Below are 20,816 nucleotides of genomic sequence, written 5' to 3' on the forward strand. Positions count from 1 at the left end.
GGCTCCGACGAAACCCCCGAAACCGACCTCGCTTCATTATTGTTCGTTCTTGCCACGTCTCGGAGCTCACCAGACCCGGCTGCATTCAGCTCAATCCCGTGTCTCGAATGTGGTCCCCACGTTTGAAACGGATCACAGCAACTCAACGAACGCCAGCGCCCGTTATGAAATGACGAATTCGGAATTTGTTCCGGCTTTGTTCTAATTTTCTTCTTTGGTTCTTCTTTTCAGACACTTGAGGTCATGCTACAAGTCTCAAAACGTCAATGTTTCCTATTTCCTTCTTTGACTCTTTCGTAGTTTCGGGTATTGTCCTAGGCTTCCTCCCTGTCTTTCTTCGCCCGCCCGGTCTCCCCTCTTCTCCTTGCCCACCAGGCTACTTCGTACGCTCTGTTCCATCACAATTTAGATGTGGCCTCCCGCGAGCCGTCTTCGCCTCTCTTCATGTCATGCGCAGATCCTGTAAGGTGCTTGCTTTTCCCATCGCTTTCATTGCCGTCACTCCATCCCCTACTTCAAAATGCACATCGCATTTTCCTCTCGTGAAACTCACCGAGCCATTGTCAGACCCACCGACGGCCATTCTCATTCTCCCGCCTTTTTCCCTTGCCTCGACGTCGAGGCGCCCGTTCCGAGGCCTCCCAGCTACAGGTTACGACATGTTCCGGCCTGTGAATGGTCTTTTTGACCTCAGCTTCCCCCCCCCCCCCCTTCTCTCTTTCCTCAGTGAGAGCTCGAGGTAGGAACCCGAACCGTAACTACCGATTCGTAGCTTCGAACCTCTTTATTTCGCCTCAGGCCGAAGCCTGAGAGGCCCGGTCGAATTCATGGAGCTCTCTCTTTTCCGTGTTGCTATTCTCGTTTTCCCTTTCCTTTTTCTAGAAAGGGAAAATAAACAGACAAATTTGATCCAGAAAAATTCTCCACAATATTGCGTCGTCTTCTTTCAAAGGAAGGCGGGAAAAAAAATGATTCAAAATTCTATTACACCCCATCTCCCCGACATTAAGAGAACAGCTCATTTCACACCGGCGCAAGGGTCCCGGAGGCTTTGTTAACATTCACCGCTACATGGACAGCGGAGAACGAGGACCGACTCCGGACATGGCCCCCCAATGAAAACGCAAAAGATGGTCCACGCATTCCAGGTAGATCGGCGCTTCTCAACGCCGTCGCCGCATACCTGGTCCGACCCCATCATTCCAGAACCGCATCTGAGGACTTTGAATTACCCCCAGCGCTTCACCGCTACGGAATCCATGTGACTCTATGAGCCGAGAGCAAAGTCGAGAATACGAAGGAGGTCCTTTTCAGCCCGGTGCGGTCTCGGAGATAAAACAGCTGCGTAACGCATACCCAGGGATATGCCTGCATTATGAAGGGAGTACGGAAGCAAGATGACCTCATCGCATTTGCGTAACCGCTCTCCATCTCGATGAAGTTTCGGCAGGCCTTCACAAGTAGGGCGCTTTTTCCGTAGTGCGATCCTCCCCCCTCCCCCGGTTCAAGAGTAACCCGGCTCTCGGAGGTTTTGCTTCTCGCCAGCATCTTCCAGCTTGCCATATTCATTTCTAAGCTGTCTTCGCGCGGGTATTGTTTGTGTGTGTGGATTTGGATGTGTGTCCCAGGGATATGGGATATAGCAAAACCCTTAGCTTCTCCGGCTTTATGTACCACAACTCTGGTGGAGACGCCCGGCAGAATAAACACGCGCCCCCTACCCGACAACACAAAGGTGGGATATGCACTGTTGTTCCTCATGCATGTCTTTTGCCTCACGGGGGCAAGTGGAAGGGAAAGATCCAGGTTGGCGGTGAAGACTCTTTGAAGAGACGTCATTGGAAGACAGGGGCTCCCTGTGTGACTAGAACGGTGATCTATCTTTGGGCCGGGATGGTGACCGATCTCGAATCTTTGCATTGGAATGTATACAGATGTTAACCTTCTTCCAGGAATTGAGCTACTCCCGAAGAAGGAATGTTCTTGTGATCTGGAGGCTCGAGAATGCACGTTCCAAAACAGAGTGACGAGGGACCGATGGGCCTGGAGGCTCGCGTGGGGACGCCCTCGAGATTCGGGATTCGGTGCGTCTCTGCCCTCGTTCCAGCTATGCAGTCAATCCGCTCACCTCCAGTCCCCCTCCGTTCATCCCACGCGCTAGATGGAATCAAAAGCAAATCACGATTCGGGATCCCAACCAGTCACGATGCCCCAGGGGCCTAGAGCGGATTTAGACACAGATGCCACAATATCTCTAGCGCCGATTCGGACCGATCCTATATACACGTGGTTGGAATGGGATCTCGTTCATGTGGAGGGCTCACGCCGGAAATCGGCGATGATTGAAAATTCTAGAGCCCTCAGCCCGGCAGGCAAACACATTCCCGGTACGCCCTCTCCAGCTACCGGGTGACACAGGTTGTATGGTCTAGGGTGTATGGAGTAACACGATGCGAAGCCACCACACCTCCAACTTCAACTCGGTGTGCCTGTCGACTTCCGCTGCCCGCTAGGCTGCCAATCGAGAGGGGCCCCCGCCGTTCCTTCAGCCGCCGTCGCATTGCCGGACACGTCGGCAATCTCATTCTCCGTTGTAGGCTCTGCCCTCCTAACTTCTTCCGGTAACGCGGAAGGAGGCTTCTCCACAGGGACTGCTACTGCCTTGATCTTGTCCTTTCCGAGAATGTAATCACCTCCCTGTAACACTTTGATTACACCGTATAAGCCCCTCACGGGCCAGATATCCCAGACCCTGTCCTTTAGCCTCCTTCCAACAGAGGACTTCTTTCCCAGGGCGTCCTCGGCTGGGTTGTGCCACTTGACCTTATCATAGACACTTAGCAAGTGAGACGCCTTGTATTTCTCCCTAAGGGCATCGTAGGCCTTGCGATCATAATTCGCCCAAAACTCCTCTTCGGTGGAATATGTCTGCGCGTACAGACACTTTCTCCCGCCCATCTCCACTAGCTTCGCCTCCAGTAATCTATTCAGCCTTAACGCTTCTTTCTCGTCAAAGGACAATGGACCCCACACGCCAAAGTTGATGACCTCTCGCGAGGCGGGATTCCAAAATCCCGACGTGTAGGTTCGTGTATCGTCCCCGCCATTCTTCGGGATCCGCAAGGGACACAACCAAACGGGATAGATACCATACGTCTCGTCCAGCCATTCCTGGAATTCGACGGATCTGTCAAATGGCACAGCGACGTCCTGTGTAAGGTAAAACTGCGCGAGACCGCTTTTGTGGAGCGCAGCATACATGACACGGGTGTGCAAAAAGGGGTCCAGCACGCGGCGCGTGATACGGTTAAAGGGTGTTAAGAAGTATTTGAAGGCGTAGCGACCTGTCCAGAAGGCGCCGCGGTCGTAGCGAAATAGGTAATCTGCGAGGGGGATGTAGTCGACGATGGTGCGGGTATCGCCGTGGGACTGCGATGACTGAAGCCTCTTGGCCACCTCCTCGACGCGGAGATAAAACCACGGATCTTTGGCGCGTGTGAATCGCTGGATTCTTTTGTTCTCGGCCGGCGGTTCGTCGACCATGTGCCCGGTACAGGTGATGGTTGAATCCTTGCCAAAGGTGATGGCATCGACAAAGTGGTTCTCGTCCCTGTCTGTCTCTTCTAGAAGCTTGGCCACGGCCTCCGTAAAGCTTCTGGACAGATGATATTCGAGCCGTACAAACGGGCTCGCCTGAACCAACTTGACCCCCAAAAGCGTAATGACCCCAAGCGTCCCGAACGCCGAGGCCGCACCCCGGAAGAGATCTGGATTCTCGGTGGCCGACGCGCGAACCACCTCTCCATCCGCCAGCACGATCTCAATCCACTCCACGGTCTCCTCGAACGGCCCGTAGCGGAACGAGCTGCTCTCTCCGGATGTCCCGGAAAAGCCCCCACCAGCCGTAATGCCGGGAAATTCCATGATGACGGGCGGTACGACGCCGTGCTTTACGGTCTCCTGTACGAGTTTGTCCATGGGGACGTTGGGTTCCAAGATGGCGATGAGGGACGAGGGGTCGACGGAGAGGACATTGTTTAGGCGGGAGGTGTCGACTGTGTTGGCGCGTGTCTTGCCGGAGGGGCGGGTGCTGTTTGTGGAACCGTGGTAGACGCGGAAGGGGGTGCGGGCTTGGTAGAATTGGGTGATAGTTGATGAGATGAGGGCGACTTCGGATGCGTGGCGGTCCATGGTGGATGGAGGTGGTGAAGACGTTAAATCAATGAAGTTTACTTAGACTCTGAGAGGCAGCAGTGAGCGCTTGAAGCGATGTGCTCGGAACTTAGAAACAAGCGTATCGGAGGGCACATCTGCGTAGGAGGTGAATAGATCGTTGCGCCAAGACGGCATCGATTTGATGTGACTGGCTTGTCGTGTTGGTCGAAGCAGCGAGGAAATAAGCCAGAGAGAAGTGAGAAGACTGTTGTGGCTGATTGATCCAAGTTAGTGATGGTTTATCATCACAGTAGCAGCGTCGCAATGACCGTTGATTTAGAACACAGGTTTAGGCCTCCGCGAATGCTCGATACAGGGTGAAGAAGACAATTAATTTATATTTCATGGACAAGTTTTCGGGCCTGGCTCGTCGACTCGGGGGACTACAAGTATCAAGATCCATTCTAGGTCTTATTTGATGGATGCTCTCAAAATCTCCGAGAAACCAACGCACTCCTCATTAAGGAATTGGGGGACGAGAGAAACGGAAAACGAATAAGAAAATAAAATAAAATTTATTCTTAACTTGCATCTTCCAACTTAATTTCTTCCATTGTAGTTATATTGTTAATTTTATCTTAAATCGGAAAAAAAAAAAAAAAAAATAAGAAATAGAAAAAAAAATGCGAAAGCTTGCTCGGGGTTCGCTCCCAGGATCGAATCCTGGTTGCTTGCCACGAGCTACGAAAATTGCAATTTTCTAACCTTCTGAGCGCTCCAACGACCACTTGGCCACTGGTCGCAGTGTCACCACTGCTTGAGCTGCTCGGCTAGAAGTCGCTAGGAGATCCTCATATATAAAGCATATGGCAGGGCCCATATGTGTTGAGGAAGGTGCGTAGTGGGCTCCATCCCTCCAGCTTGACGCTCGCGAGGTAGCTTCAATTGATGGCGTCGAATTCTTCACCGGGAGTGCGGAGATGAGGGATCTATGGGTCTCTGGGGCATAATCGCATTGCTATTTGAGAGCTGCACTCTGAAGACAGTCTCTGATTTCCTCGCTCCATCTGAAGCCTGTTCCTCGTACAATTACACATTTACATTCTAGAGTGTCTAGTTCTATTATACAGGATATAATACTACACGTCAGCACCAGCACTCTTCAATAACCTCACCACTCCGTCATGGCCCCTTCTCTCTGCCAAATCCACCGGCCTCAACCCATTAAGATCCCTCGACTCGACCGCAACCTCGGGCCTATCCAGCAACAGCCTAGCTACCTCCTCGTAACCCCCAAGCGCAGCCGCCGCCAGCGCCGTATGGCCGCTCCCATCCCTCATGTCAGCCTTCACATCTCCTCTCGCAAGTAATCTGCGCACGATGTCCGCATGTCCCTGTCTGGCCGCCAGAAACAATGGCGTCTGACCCAACGCATCGACCGAGTTGACGTCGACCCCGGCATTCTCGAGCAGGAGCTCGACGACGGCCGCATGTCCCGCAGAGGCTGCCAGCGCCAACGGCGTCCTCTTCCATTCATCCGGCGCATCGGGATCAACTCCCGGCTGCGACAGCAAGGCCCTGACGACAGCTTCGTGGCCACCTTCCGCCGCATGGGCCAGCGTGGCATGTCTCGCCTGTCCGACCTGCGCCGCTCCGAGAGAACTCCCCCTCGCTAGCAAAAGCGCAACGATCTTCTCGTGACCCGCACGAGCCGCGCAGGCAAGCGGCGTCTGGCCGAAGCTATCCGCAAGATCCACCTCCACGTCCCCGCGCGCGAGGAGAAGCTTCACGACACTCTCATTTCCCGCCGAAGCTGCGTACCAGAGCGGCGTGCAACCATGTTTATCCCTTGTGTTGGGTCGCACATTTGGTTGGTCTAATAAAAGAGTGACGACGGCGTCGTGGCCGTTCTGGGCGGCTATGGAGAGAGGTGTTTGGCCGTAGCGTTCGGCCGAGTCGGCAAGGATGGCCGGCTGGCTGCTTGCTAAGAAGATCGAAACGGTGGAGGCGTGGCCCGCTTCGGCGGCGAGCCAGAGCGGGGTTTGGTCATCATATTCGGCGTGGGAGGCGAGGGATTGGTTTTCTTGGAGGAGGCGAAGGACGGTGGCGTCGTCGCCTTGTTCGGCGGCGATGGCGAGGGTGGAGCGGTGCAGAGGGATGCCGAGCGTGGGGGATTCTGGGGGTTCCATCGCGGGGGGAGGGGGAAGCTAGTGGTTGTGGGGATGTCGGGAGGCTCTGGTGGCATGTCCAGGACGAGGTAGATTAAGACTACACTAAAGACGGAAGCTTAATTTAGCGTAGTAAAGACATTACACTGTAGAATGGTATGAAGAGAGCCGGTAAGGGAAGAGAGCTAAGAAACCAGCTCAGAGTATCTATATATACATCGATCGATGTGGAACCAGATGCCGTGGGACATCCCTGGGGCTCTTATCCGCCAGGCCCAGCCATTGCTCTGGAATCCAAGAGGATGAAGGGGGGCGAGCTCCAATATGTCGAAACACGAACGCCAGCACGGGGCACAGGGTCCCTAGTCAGGCTCCAGAGCCAGGCCCCAGTTGCTCCGACGCAGCAGGAATGAGTGGGTGAGTGAGCGCGCTGTTCTCGAGGGGTTAAGAAAGTGAGAAAGCTCCCCTTTCCCTTTGACCTAGTGCCAAGACCGGCGTTCGTTTGGGAGGCTACTCCGTAATGTCTCTAATGCTGCAGCCCTACGAACACAGCCTGGACCAGACCAGGAGAAGGAGCTTGAAAGGGGAAACGGCACCCGTCTGAAATTAGCAATGTGGGACTAATGCTACCGAATGCAGGTCAGCCGGATCGTTTCGTTGGGGGTATTTCGCTACGGCTGCAGCGACCCGGAGGCCCTGAGCGAACGCCATGCGATGCGGGTAATAATAGTACAGGTGCGCGTTGGTGTTCCTGGTGGAAGTGTTCTCGAAGATTTCCATCCCCCGTCGTCGGGTCTCCCTGGTCGGGTCGAGACCGTGCGAATGCTGCGGCTAAGAATGCATCAATTGAGTCTCGAAGTGTTTGTTGGATGGTAGATCAAGCAAAAGATTGGCATCCTTTGCCGCTGGTGTCAGGGCGTGAGCTTGGAACGGAGTCACAGTCTGGCGTCAATCTCTCTTTGTGCTGTGAACCCTCCAATTCGGCCAATTATCTGTCCGTCCCAGGAAGCTCAATCAGTTGAGGTGTTTACGAGGTACGAAGCAAACGGCTGGAATGCCACATGCAGGAACGGAGAAAGAGCAGCGGAGATCGAGTTGAAACGCGGACTCGGATTGTGTGATACTAGTGACATTTTCTTTAGGAAGGAACACCGCTGCCGTTGAGGGACCGGAAGTTTTGCATCGTCTTTTCGCCCGCTGTCCTTGGGGCTGCTTGGAGCACTGAAGGAGGAGCTTCTCCGGAGTTTCGTTCGTATCAACGAGAAATCCGCAAGGATAGCGATGTGATGGTTTCAGCTGTACCTCGGTACAGCAGTGTGGTCCTTAATTATTCGTGGAGACATTTTAAGATTGATCCATCTCAACTTGGCTCCTCCTTTGCAGAAGAGTTGAAACACTGTCGCCCTTCTGAAAATGGGCTCTCACATGCGAAGAGCGTAGCATTGTGAGCTTTGTGGGACGGACAGACATTGTCAAAGCACTTCGCACCTTCGCTTCGTACCTTCGTACTTTGATGACTGATGGAACAGCTCCAGCCACAGCTAGCATTGTCAGCCACATCGACCGTTGGGAAACTGTGGCTGGCAGCTGTCGGCAACAACTGATTGTTGATTGTTCCATTTGTGGTTCAACACTCCTTCCTTGTCCAAGGGTCTCGGAACGTTCCAAATGCGACACTCAAGACGGACAAATTCATGCGGCCAGCAATCTCTCCTCACCCGACATCCCACCCCTTATTTACATTCTAGAACCTCCAATTCCGACACCAGAGAGATGCATCCCAAGCCATCATGGATTTTGTAAGTAATCGTGGAACAATTCCTACCCTGAAAAGGGGCCTCGGTTGCCCGCTGCTGCTGCTGCTTCACCCCAGCGGAATTCTCGTTTCGGCCCGGAGTCCTCGCGTGCGTGCCCTTGAAGATTCCCTGCAAGGCTGACAAGATTGTGGAACCACAGTGGTCCCGCCTCCTGAGCCATACCTCGCTATCGTCGAGCACCTCACGAAGGGATGCCGCGCGAGACCCCGCCAAACGTCTTCATAGATTTGAAAGAGAATACGGCCAGCTTTTGGTATGCTTCAGTCCCTCCGACCCACGAACCCCCTGCCCACCCCTTCTTTCCGGATTGCTAACACTCTTTATTCCCCGTTTACTAGCAAATATGGCGCAACTCCTCCAACCTATCTCGAGACTACGAAGCCGCCGAGAAGCTCGAGATCCGCCTCCACGAACTCACCACCATCCTCAGCGACGAGAGCAGACGCCCCCTGCCCCACCCCTGCATCCAGTTCGCCTCGATCAAGCAGATCTACGTACCCATCGCCAAAGTAGCCACGACATCGTACAACGAATGGATCATCAAAGAAGCCGTGAACTTCTTCGCTACCCTCATCGAGAGCGAGGAAGAGGCATTTGTCGAGAATGCCAACTTCTCCTCAAGTCTGACGAACCTCCTCGTGCGCATCACGGGCCAGAATAGCGTTCGGCTCGGCCATGACACCGAGGCCAAGGTCGTCGAGCTCGCCTTCAACATCACGACGAAGATCCGACTCCAGCCGCGCATCCTCGACGTCTGGTTCAAGACGCAACAGCTCTCTCAACATGACAACAGACGCCTTGATGACCGTGAGCGGTTCGCCGGCAGGACCCAGAAGCAAGACTTCCCCCTGTTCTACATATTGATGGACTACATTCAACACGAGGGCAGGGTTGGCGACTTTGCGAGGACGGGACTGCTCTACATTATTGAGTCGGCGTCCAACTCGGTGGCTCTCGAGCAGTGGATTGTGGAAAGTGACCTGTCCACGCTGATGGCTACTGGCCTGGGTGCTCTGTATAGCCAGCTTAGCAGGAAGCTCGTCATCGATCATCTCCCTCACGAGCTGCCCCCCGTTCTCGCCCTGTCTGATTATCAGCATCCGACGTCAAACTACGAAATCGTAGCATCCTGCTCTCCGGATTTCCAGGCCCACCTCGAGACTTTCCTCTCCCATTTGCTCTTCTGGCAAGATGTGTTGAACCACTGCAAGTCAATCGAGGTCAAATCAACATTGTTGGAACATTTCCAAGTAATCTTCCTTCAGCAACTTTTGTAAGTTCCTTGGATTCCTGTGTTTGTCGTCCTTTATGTTTTCCCCGGGCTGACTTTTTCTTGTCTCTCTCCCACGCAATAGATACCCCTCGCTTCTCGAGTCTTCCGATATCGATGGTGGCTCTTCCGTCGCAGTCATCACTTATCTCCGCCGAATTCTCGAGTCCCTCGACCATCCCGACATGATCAATCTCATCCTCCACTACCTCCTCGCCCTTCCCCACCCTGGTTCGGGTTCGGCGTCATCACGAGTGCAGCCCACCAACAACACCACCGTCAGCGACGCCCGAAAGCGCAAGTCTATGGACCTTGCGACGATGATGGCCGAAAAGTCCGACCTCTCCTCCGTCACGCCTCTCCTCTTCAACCTCGTCGACCTCACGCTCGCCTGCCTTCGGTCGCACAGCCAGCAAACCATACACGTTACCCTCCAACTAGTCTCCGCCATCCTCAAGCGCCACCACCGCTACGCTGTCCTCACCCTTCTCCGAACCGAGAGCCTTCACGACGAGTCGAGCCACAGAACCACAGGTGCCCACGATCAAGAAGTCGAGTACCTCATGACCCTTGCCGGGTCCATTGGCGGCCAGGACAACTTTGACGAGGTGTATGACAATGTCCTCAAGGACGCCATGACTCGGTTGGAGAGCCACCCTTGCTCGCTCAAACTGGTGGCGCCCAAGGTGTCGACGAATAATCATGAGCTGCCCGCGATTCCCGATAGCCTGCCGGGAGCGCCGCCGGATGTGAAGGCACATACGCTACAGCCGGATGATCCTTTGCTCACGACGCTGTTGGACATACTCGAGAAGTTCTTTATTAACCCTGTCGACACGAATCTGTCGGTCACGGAAACCTTGACAGATTTGGCTATTTGCGGGTATATGGGAATAGAAGGATGGATGCTTCGGCACCCGAAATACTATAGTTATGATGAGGATGAAGAAGTCGAAGAGGCTTCTGGTTTCGTGCCTGGGGGCTCGCGGGACACGGATTCTCCGGAATACGAGGCTGCACATCGAGCCGCATCTCGGCGCCTCTGTCGAAAGCGACCGAGGTGGGAATCAACGGGACTCCCTCGCCTTCTCGTCATCCTGAAGCGTCTCTGCGACCAGGTAGCGGGATACCGCGAGTCAGTCCCCCGCTTCGACGATCTCCTCCAGCAACGTCGCGAAGCTTTCCAAACTGCGGACTCGGCGCCCGTACTCCCTACTCCGCAGCCCAAGAAAGGCGGCAGCCAGGCTCCGGCGTCGCATCACACGCCCGACCGAGCGAGCATGGACGATCCCCGTAGTGACTCTCCAGCTAGGCCATCCGCGCTGGAAGGGTTCGCGCAGAGACTCCTATCCGAACTTGGCACGCCCTCGAGGTCGGGAAGTCCCCGCGGCCGGAAAGAACCCAGCAAGACGACACCATCACAGGGTCCGTCGGGCCTCTCCGGCGGATACGGAATCGGGACGCCGACAATGACGCCGACCAAAGGTGTGCCCGTGCCGCCGAAGGAGTTTCCCTTGAACTACGATGCTCCATCGCGTAGCGGGGGTGTGGGAAGGAGTTATTCTCCTGGAAGCACCACCAGCGGAAGAGATGACTACACGGGCAAGGATCCTACGGTGGCGAGCCAGATGGCTGCTTTTGCGGCAATTGATCAGAGCATACTCGCGAGGCGGGTGGGCATCCCAGGGAGGACGCCGGCGGTACCCCTCGACCTTGGCAAAACCTTGGACTCTGAAACCTCGGCCCCGGTTGAGGCACAGGCTCAGGCTCCGGAAGGGGATGCTGTTGCCCCTAGCGAGGGCAGTAGCGGCGGCGACGAAGCGATCGCGGGAACAGCCGAGCCGGTGGAGGAGGAGATTACGGTTTCGGTGTCGCATGTTCTTACGAATGCGTTGATATTACAGTCGTTCCTGATGGAACTTGCGGGGCTAATACAGGTGCGGGCGGGGTTGTTCAACGAGGTGCGGTTCGTGTAGAGAGGGTGTAGTAGATTTACAGGCATACTTTTTGGAGGCTTTGCCTATAGACGAGTACGCTACTTAGATCATGGCAAGTTGAGAAAGATGGGAGCTGAACCTGATGGGGAAGCGTATGAGGAGCACGTGGGAGACGGGAAGGGAAACACTTATAGCATTGTTTGGCGTTGGGACATGAATGGTTTTTCTTTTTTTCTTTCTTTTTTGGTTCTCGTGTCTGTTGAGCGAGACGCGAGTATGCATATTCTTTTAATCATTGTTGTGGTAGTGATCTTTATTCTTCGCTGTACATCCCTCTCGTCTCTGTTGCTAATTTTTTCCACGGTTCTGCGCTTTTCATTGTACTCCGTAGTACACCAGCTCCAAGTCTTGTTTTCATGTCATCTCTTCGCGGTGGGTGGCAAGGGACTTTCTGTTGATGATGAAAAGACTCGGGTCATCCTAAGCTTATAAGCTCCGACTTTTTCTTTGTTGCACTGCAACGCTACTACATGTTTTCCACCTGATCACCTGGGGATAGGTAGGTCGAAGGTCGAATCGGGGATCGTGGCTCCATCGAGTGCCGGTTTTTCCGCAATCCGATGGAACCCACGGTTTCTGAATACGAAAGGGAGCTCTCGGTGCATGCAGGGTGCGTCATTTTAAGCTCTGCCCATTTTACATTGAGATTGGGAGGGAAGGGTTGCATGATTAACAATTGTCTAGTTTAGGACCAGAGCTCCCAGCTTTCTCATGTTGTCACTTTTCATCTCTCCCAGGCAAGGTCCACGGTTCTGGATTAGATCTATCTTGGTGTCTCGGGACCCGGGTTGTTCCTGATCTCGGGTCTTGCCATTCCTCAATGAGTTGAGAGAACGAAACCTCTGGCCCACAGCTCAGGCAGCGGAGACCTGGTCTGGTTTAGTATCTTACTCTGCTCACCTCCGTAGATCCCGCAAAGGGCCGGCCGGGGAAATCATGCATTAGCCCCAAATTCCAGCCAAGTGCCGATCTCTAGCCCATTCGGCATGACCCGTCGCTTCTCTTCCCCATTCGCTCATAGTTTGGTTGAATACGAGTCTACCCAAATCAAGGAAGATTGGGGATCCTCATTCGATGACACGAGAGAAAGTGTTAGTCTTCTTTTAGTGCAACCCTTTCTTCATTCAAAGATGGACAGATCTAGCACGAGATTTATCATGATCCATTGGACCAGTGTTCCATTGGCGAACCGAGGCGCAGACGCTGGGGGGAGGAAAAAGGTCCCGTGGCTGCAGGATGCGTGCATATCCATAGGAATGTTTAATAAACCAGTGACGTCGATGCCTCACCTGTTTAGCCACCAAGACGGCACCAATACGAGCCCCGGCGAAGGGAGTCGGTCGATCCCGATCTAGACTCGCATATGAGATGGACAATTGATTTCTAGGAGATGGAGCTTTGCTTGATTGGGGACGGGAAGTACAGAGTATTCGAGAAATATATAAGTCACCAGCCACTCTTCTGATCTTCTTCTGTCTCATCGTTATGTTTGCTTGTTAAGCATCGCGAGAGTCTTTTCTATACTATTCGACTAAACCCCTATCTATCAACTAATTCCCCAGTTACTATCACACATACGATGCGCACCTCAGTCTTTGCTAGTCTAGTGGCCTTCGTCGGCCTCACGGCAGCGGAGGACATCCTCGACTGCGGTGGTGCTCCCTACTATCCCTCTCAAGTACGTTCTTCTCCCAACGTCAGTACAATATCCAGCGATACTAATACCTCCCGCAGTACGTCTGCCACAACGGCAACTTCCTCTGCCCCATCATCGCCGGCGAACCCCTCAGCTACTGCAACGGCGCCTGCTACAGCACATTCATGTACAGCTGCAACAACGGCGCCCTCAACCAACTCCCCCGCCACGAAGGCGCCTTCACCTTAACGGTGTCCAACCCCAAGATCGCAGCCCACGGCTGGCCCGTCACGGCATGCCAGCAGCACCTCTGGATCGGCGGACAGACCTGCTCGTACTGTCCTGCCGACACGATTGGACAGGAGAACTGTCCTCCGGGAGACAAGACGGCGCTCTTCGCGCCCAATGGTCTGGCTGTCTCCGTGCCCGGCGGCCAGCTGTATTATCTTGATCCTTCCTGGTATGTGGGGTACACTCAGGCGCACTCGGCACTTATACCCGGAGGTAGCGTCGTGGGCGGGTTTGCTGCGTTTGAAGGTGGTGGTTTCGTGAATATCAATGAGGGCGCTTTGGGCTGGGTTGCGTGCTATCCTACTGCTTCAGGTGGCGGTGGTGGGAAGTGGACGCTTTATTCGAGGAATACGACGAATCCGGATATTAGAGAGGGATGCTTTGCTGTGAACTTGGCTATTGCCGCTGCGGATTCTCCTGCTGCGTGGCAGTATACTTGAGGGTTGATGATGGGGAGGGGCGTGGTGCGTGAATGGAAGAGGCAGGGGAGAGAAGGGGATGAGAGGCCATTACTCTGACCAGATTGAAGAGGCAGTGTCTTCCGTTTTTCCTGTTATTTTTTAATCTTTTAGTCCAGCGTAAGTAAAATGTGAAATTTAAATTTAGATCACGGCGAAAGTATGAACGACTCAAGCCACGGCCTGTCTGAGACCTGCTTCTCAGCCCCGATGTACTAGAACTAGCTCAGTGAATAAATGCAGGGGCATGTTCCCGAACACTAGAATTTGTAAAGATAAACCCTACGACATTGATGTACTGAGGTATTTACCACGCAAATTTCATTTCATAATCGAACCTCTATAATGGCTCATACCTCAAGGTGAGGCACTCCCAGCGAGGTCCTCACAGCTTTCAGTGAAAATAAAACTCGAGGCGCCATGGTTTAGATTTCGGGCTTATTACTTCTTAGGCCAAGATGTCGATTATGGGTTGAGCATTCTCGTGGGCGTGATAGGCTTGTTTACCGCCCAGCTTGTCTGATCGGAGCGCTTGCGACCAGCAAGAAAACTATTATTAGGCAGGGCTCAATGTGGCATCATTCTGCAACTTGGTGTCGCATTATCCACCTGCGGGGGGCTGGGCTACAAAGTTGGCTAAAGTTGGCCTGGCACTATCATCAAATCGGTTGGACGAGATCAATGGTCGATGGAACGTTGATCTTCAATGTTTCCATGCCTTCATGTCTTGAAATAACCCATTCCTCGTCGAGAACCAGGGGAAAAGAGCCGATTAACACCAAGCCCGGTTTACTGGCATATTGTTAATTGGATTGTTCGCTGAGGGTCAAATCACATGACTGTCTTGCCCACGGCGTCGCAACTGAGATCGAACATCACTGAGCCCCGCCCCCACCTTCACAACTTGACCATTAACTCAACCAACCTTGCACGCGATAGACGATACGCCCTCATACTATACTTCTCCCGAAACGACATGCCTGACCTGTCTGATATGGTTTCGAGGGCGACAGTAGGACTCGAGCCTGAGCAAGTCGAAAGATTGGTTGTACACCTGCGAGAGTCAGCGCGCGTCGATCACCAGCGGCGCACCGACCTGAGCAGCCTGGAACCCGAACATCATCAGGCTTTCGTTCACGCCCTCAAGAACGTGCTTTCCACAGAACTTGCACTTTTCACATTTGCGCAAATCATCGATGGACTCCCCACTGCCGATGTCGGTTGGGATCGCAGGGGCCACGGCCTTTGGGGAGATCATCCATTGGAGAGTCATGAAGAGCTGTGTCCCGGCGCGATGAAGAAAGCGCGTGAGCTGGGGCACTCGTGGGACCCTGAAACGCTCAGGTTCAATCAGAAGGTGGGTGGTATTGTGATATTTCCACTTCAATTTCCGTTTCCTCCTGCTGTCCCTTCAATATTTGGCGGTAACCTATTGCAGTGATGCGATGAAACTGACGTCTTTGACAGCTTGTTAGCGGGTTCCGGAAAGCAAAAAAGGGCTCCAAGGCGTTTAATCTACGTCTTATCGAACTAGTCGCTGTCGCGGTCCACCAACTGGCCGCTACAGTATTCAAGATGAACCTCCGGCTCCATAAAGGCGACGTTGATAGTGTGGTCCGTTGGGTCCCACACCGGGAAGAAGAGGCCACGGGACACGTCTTGGTAGCTCCCCCAACAATTTTCTACCACCCCGGCTATCTCGCCGACGATATCTACCCTGAAAAGGTCGCCGATATTGTTGGGTACTGGGCCGAGGATCGCATTTTCGGCGGTGTCGTCATCTTCGACCGCAAGGCAGAAGCCGAAGCCAGCGCAAACGGCCATGACGCGGACATGCCAAATGTTTATCTCCATGCGTGTCGCCGTAGAGTCACAACTCGAATCACCCAGCTGCGTGACGACCAGCAGGATTCCCTTCTTTCGTTCTTTTCCTCCCGGTCACCATCTTCACATTCGTGTCCCTTGCCTATCCTTCTCGATAAGCAGAATAGCGTTCGTGTCGAGCCCTACTACGCTACTATTCATCACCGCATCTTTCGCGACGTATGGGAGCGCAGACCATTATCGCGACGTGAGATTTCTATCTTGGTCCGGAGGCCAAGGGCTGAGATCGATTATCCTGAAGGACGAGAGCTTCTAGAATACATCAACACACTTCCCCTATCTAGTGGGAAACTCCCCAACTCTCCACCAGATGAATACAGCCTCGCCTTTGATATTATTGAGGCTGATATTATCGAGGCTGTCCGCCGTTCGGCGCCAGAGACGGCACCGGAAACCGGTGAGACTCGAACAGGATTACTGCCCTCGACATCTACAGGCCCCGACGGCGCGCCCGGGGACAACACAAGTGAAGAGCCCGACTCAAAGAGGCGCAGAGTAGACTGAAGAGGATTAGCGTTCGGATCTGTACTTTATTTTGCTATCCATCCCATTCATGCCAAATACCAACTTTTCTTACGTATTTCTTTCAAGGTTTACCTAGCCCCTTCCCCCACTTGGCATAAATCAGTCAATCCTGAACATCAACCTGACCCCAGTTGTCCCGGGATTTTTTTTTTCTTACTGCTCACGTTACAGTCCGTAACTTCTCCTACCCAATCGATCTTGGTGTTTGCGGTGATGTTGGGGATAGAGGCTTGCGCGTCCAGACCCCTCTAAATACCCCACGAATCAACCGTTCCAATGCTAACCGCCAGCATGCTGGGGGTGGCCCGGGATTGGGGGCGGGCGCCCATGCTCCTGGATGAAAGCATGCCTTACCTGATTCGAAGCGCAGGGGCCATAGGCCCCGAAGATCACCACACCAAACACTCATCCATTTCCAAGGCTGCGTGCGGCCTTTTGACCCCCGGGTCGTCCGGCGCTTACACGGACTACAGCAATTTCTGGGCATCATTTACGGGAAAATAAGCGCCAGGCTCCAAGCCGGAGGCAAGAATTGCGTCAGGGAGTCCAATTCTAGAATAGACTGTCGCTATTATTGGACAGCGTTCGCGCCCATGGTTCTCTTGCAGTCCTAAGTGAGACCGCCACCGCCCAGTATCACGACAGATCCTGGGAGCCACGGTTCCATTGCATATGTTTGATATGAGATATTTTAGGGGCATTATTGATTCTCTGTTCCAATTCAAGGGTGGCCGTCCTCCTTGAGGGAGACGACCCCTCGGCTGCAGGGGGTTATATAAAGGCAACTTGAACCCATCGGATCCTGGAGCCCACGGCACAATCCTACATCATTCTCACTCAGTTCAAAGCATTCCCTAGCTCCTTGTTGAAAGCACCTCGTTTACTCTTCGCATCAAACTTTCTTTAGACGTACCGTTTTCCCAGCTCACTTCTCTGTTTCTGTCCCCGTACATCATGCCATCCCCACCACCGCGAATGTCTCCTCTGCCCGCATCAGCGGAACCGCTGCCGAGTGTACGGATCCTGAACCAGGTTGAGGAAGACCCTCGCCTGTTATCCGTGTTTCCGAGAAACACTCCTGAATGCAGGATCGTAACCTTTGCAGTACACATGGGCCTCTCCATCCTAGAGACCGGGGCGAGCCGTAGGACCTTGGTCGACACAGGCATGAGAGTCTTGGACAGATGGGGAGCCCGCGGCATGAGGTCTCGAGCCGTCGGGGCCGTTTCACGCACACCAAACAGACAGGCGATGATGAACCTGGTGGACGACTTCCTTTCCAAATGTCGTGCCGATTCACCCAATGTCATCCTCAGCAACCGGGTTGTAGGTGATGCTTCGACGGAGCGATACACCTGGTACGAACCCCAGAACGGCCATGATTTCGATCCGAAGAGGGCGGCGCTTGTGTTTGTCAATAGTACTGTAAGCCTAAGCCCCCCCCCCCCCACCCCCCGGGGATACATGGCCTTTGGCCCCTCGCTAATCGGCAATTAAGATCGTTCGAAACGCCATCCAGGCGGCAGATCGTCTGGATCGAGAGGAGTTGCGCAAGTTCCTGTTTTTACTTGGAATCTCCGTCGCTCATGAGTTGGTACATATGTTCGTGGGATACCTTTCCGGTGATAATGAAGACGACACCCCGCCCACGATTGGGCGGTACCCTCCCGGTACTTCGGGGATTGGCGAGGCCGGCATGCATTGGGAAAACGTTCTGTTCAATGGCTTCGTCGAGGCCATGTACGACTCCAGTAATCCTCTGGGTGCGAGTCAGGCCGGCATTTACTATTTGACGACTCCATCCGCACGGGGCCGTCTTCTCAATCGCGACTGGATGTTGAGGATGTTGCGGTTTGGTATGTGTCATAAACGGCGATCTCTCTTCCGTTTCAAAGTCCGATGGTTTGAGTACGAATTCTCACATGAAACTATATAGGATTTGATTTTCCGGCCTCAACGACCGGACCTGAAGTCAATATGAGAAGGCTTAGGCCCATGGAGCAACTCCGCCCGCGTTCAGATTATCAAATGTTGAGTCAAGTCGTTACCAACCACGACAGGATGATGGCTTATATCAACAACCAGCCCTCGATCTGCTTCAGGAGCTCCGACATCGAGAGACTTATGGAGATGGTCGACAACCCCCGCCGGGTCCGTCGCGACTGAATGTCCAGAAGGCGATGTTTGGTACATGTACAAGTACGTTGACTATGCCCTTGGCGGATTGCACGGCCGATCGCGCGGAGGCGTTGCTATTGTCTGGACAATTTTGTTTTCATTTTATCTCGAGTAAATAGTCATGTTTATCTTTTTGTTCCCGAAATTTATGCGTATGCCCTCAAGCATGGTCAATGTGAACAGTGGAGGCGATCAGCTGCTCCAAAATAGTGATTTCCATATTCCCGCCCGGTGATGTTCCAATCTTCTAGACTTCTAGAGTATTGCAGATATGCAAAGTAAGTCTGTCAGCCATCTTTCAAGTTCTGGCAATGGTGCCGACCAAAGCTCATACAAGATCAGCTTCAGGAGTGCCTGGCAAGGGAGATCTGAGGTGAATGAGCGCTCCACCAGCCACTCAGCCCGAGTACGGTGATGCCGCAGGTAATAGGGACAACGAAGCGGCGTAGATTCGGGCGTGTTTTTCTTCTTCTTCTCTCATAACAGTGATGTTAGACGGCAGCGAAAAGCCGGGCAGAGCTGTCAGGCCCCGGCTCACGTCGCTTGTTTGTGGGCCAGATGAATGACCCGAGTCATACCGCTCACAAGAGCAATCGGTGCGGTTGTCTCCCTGAGAGTGGATATTTGAGACCGCCTCTCAGCTCTGGGATAGAAGAAGAGTCGCAAATCCCAACGACATGGAGGCCGGCAGGGAGCGAAGCTGGAGAGAGGTCTCCAAGACGATCGATGGATATAACCTTAAATAGCGAAAACACACTCAAGAAATGACGCTGGGCAGTTGGAAGTCTGTGCATTTAATATCCGTGATAAAAGAAACAGCAGATCTAGGGGATATTCTTCTTTTATTTGTGCCAGGCGCATCGGCTGCATCTCCGGCCCCAGGTACATCATGATCGCCCTGGCATGGAGTCGGTGGTGATCAATTGCCTTCCAACCTCAAGATGGTGATTGCATTGTCCTGCTCATATACATCAGCAAGGCACACAAGTCTAGAGACAGCGTCTCTGTGGGCAAGGAAGGGCAATAATAAACCGGGACAAACCTCTAAGCCTATACGTATAGTACGTACAACAGCAATTGTGCTATAAATAGCCTCCCAAAAGCAAATTATGTCCCCGGGATCAATTTGCACTCCCACAAGCGAGTCAGTCCATCCCCGCCACTTGTGAAGGAGCTTGGCTCTCCCCGGCCGTGATTAATATTCGGTGACCAACCGTTTGGATTGTCTCCGAGATGAAAGCTGGCTTCGCCCCGTCAGCGCATAATGCCCACAGTCACCGATTGGTGGCATTAGCTTTTGTCCCTGCCCCTGCCTTCTGCCTTGGGCCCCCGAGAGAGCAGGAGTGTCCCCGGACCTGTCTTACTGGCGGGGAATCCGAGCCATCAGCTGATGCGAGTTCATTTCTGGGGCCGAATAAGAGTTCTAGAGATGGACTGGAGTTTCTTCAGTGGGACGGGATCGTGATTCGTGACATGCCGCGCGGACTTGGACGGGCGATCTTGGCACTGACTTAGACCTGAGAGCCGATCACTTGTCTGTGAGGCGAGCTGGCCTCGAAGGATTCCGAGGACCTCGACTAATCCTCCAGATGTGCTTTTTTTTTTTTTTCTCCCTTTCCTTTTTCTAGTTTGAATAGATGAGGGGGGTGTTGTACGTAGGGAACGGATAGATTGAGGTTCCATGGGAAGCGAAAAGGATAAATTGAAGCGACATTCCGTCTCCAAGATCCTCGAGAAATCCTTCAATGATCACTTCCAAGATCAGTCCCAAACCCATTCTAAATCCCATTTTTCTCTTCTCTCGATATACGCCAAAAAGCTCAGGTTGACAATGGTTTCCCCAAAGCTCCTCTACCTCCTCCCCTTCTCCACCCTCGCCCTCGCATCCGCCATCGCCACCAGCTGCGATCCCACCATCCCCGGCATCTGCCCCATTGGCTTCAAATGCGACGTCATAGACTGTGATACCTCCAGCCCAACCCCCTCGTGCACCGGCCGTTGCGTCCCCGCGAGGGGCATCACTATTCCCGTTCCCGAGCCGGATCCCTTGCCTCCCGTTAAACCTACTCTCACCGTCGATACCTTGTCCGCATGCACCGAAGTGCCCGAGGACCCCGCGCCGAGTATTGAGTACCCGCCATGCGGTGGCTTTAGGATTGAGCCTTTGCGATGTGAGGATCCCGACGCCATCTGCATTTCCGACCCGAGGAGTGGGAGTTGTGGAATGGCCTGCGATGAGCTTGGTATCTGCGTCGTTCCCATCTTTTGTGGTGGCATTGCCGCGTTTGAGTGCCCCAAGGGAATGACGTGTTACGATGATCCTCAGGACGAGTGCAACCCGCGGGCGGGCGGCGCAGACTGTGGCGGTATCTGTGTTTGAAGGAATGGAGATGATGATAATTGGGAAAGCGGTATGACGGTGCAGAGCATGAGGGGA

The 20,816-nt window shown here is 53.5% G+C and overlaps 3 protein-coding genes and 3 pseudogenes across 3 annotated transcripts; 4 read left to right on the forward strand and 2 right to left on the reverse strand.

Moving 5' to 3' along the window:
* Positions 1-2,475: 2,475 nt before the first annotated feature.
* SAPIO_CDS0386 lies at positions 2,476-4,191 on the reverse strand (annotated as a pseudogene; the record flags this gene model as incomplete).
* A 1,103-nt stretch (positions 4,192-5,294) lies between these two features.
* On the reverse strand, positions 5,295-6,344 carry SAPIO_CDS0387 (annotated as a pseudogene; the record flags this gene model as incomplete).
* Positions 6,345-8,113: 1,769 nt separating this feature from the next.
* On the forward strand, positions 8,114-11,386 carry SAPIO_CDS0388 (Uncharacterized protein; the record flags this gene model as incomplete). Its single annotated transcript, XM_016783180.1, has 4 exons — positions 8,114-8,122; positions 8,280-8,393; positions 8,479-9,413; positions 9,496-11,386. The coding sequence occupies 4 exons, from the start codon at positions 8,114-8,116 to the stop codon at positions 11,384-11,386; spliced, it is 2,949 nt and encodes a 982-aa protein (XP_016646380.1).
* A 1,600-nt stretch (positions 11,387-12,986) lies between these two features.
* Positions 12,987-16,180, forward strand: SAPIO_CDS0389 (uncharacterized protein; the record flags this gene model as incomplete). Its single annotated transcript, XM_016783181.1, has 4 exons — positions 12,987-13,085; positions 13,142-13,764; positions 14,732-15,149; positions 15,260-16,180. The coding sequence occupies 4 exons, from the start codon at positions 12,987-12,989 to the stop codon at positions 16,178-16,180; spliced, it is 2,061 nt and encodes a 686-aa protein (XP_016646381.1).
* A 975-nt stretch (positions 16,181-17,155) lies between these two features.
* Positions 17,156-18,367, forward strand: SAPIO_CDS0390 (uncharacterized protein; the record flags this gene model as incomplete). Its single annotated transcript, XM_016783182.1, has 3 exons — positions 17,156-17,626; positions 17,700-18,057; positions 18,138-18,367. 3 exons carry the CDS (start codon positions 17,156-17,158, stop codon positions 18,365-18,367), a joined length of 1,059 nt encoding a protein of 352 aa, XP_016646382.1.
* A 1,843-nt stretch (positions 18,368-20,210) lies between these two features.
* On the forward strand, positions 20,211-20,759 carry SAPIO_CDS0391 (annotated as a pseudogene; the record flags this gene model as incomplete).
* Between the last annotated feature and the right edge of the window lie 57 nt (positions 20,760-20,816).

The sequence above is a fragment of the Scedosporium apiospermum genome, assembly GCF_000732125.1.
Source record: "Scedosporium apiospermum strain IHEM 14462 chromosome Unknown SEQ_SAPIO_0022, whole genome shotgun sequence".
NCBI classification, from domain to species: Eukaryota; Fungi; Ascomycota; class Sordariomycetes; order Microascales; family Microascaceae; genus Scedosporium; species Scedosporium apiospermum.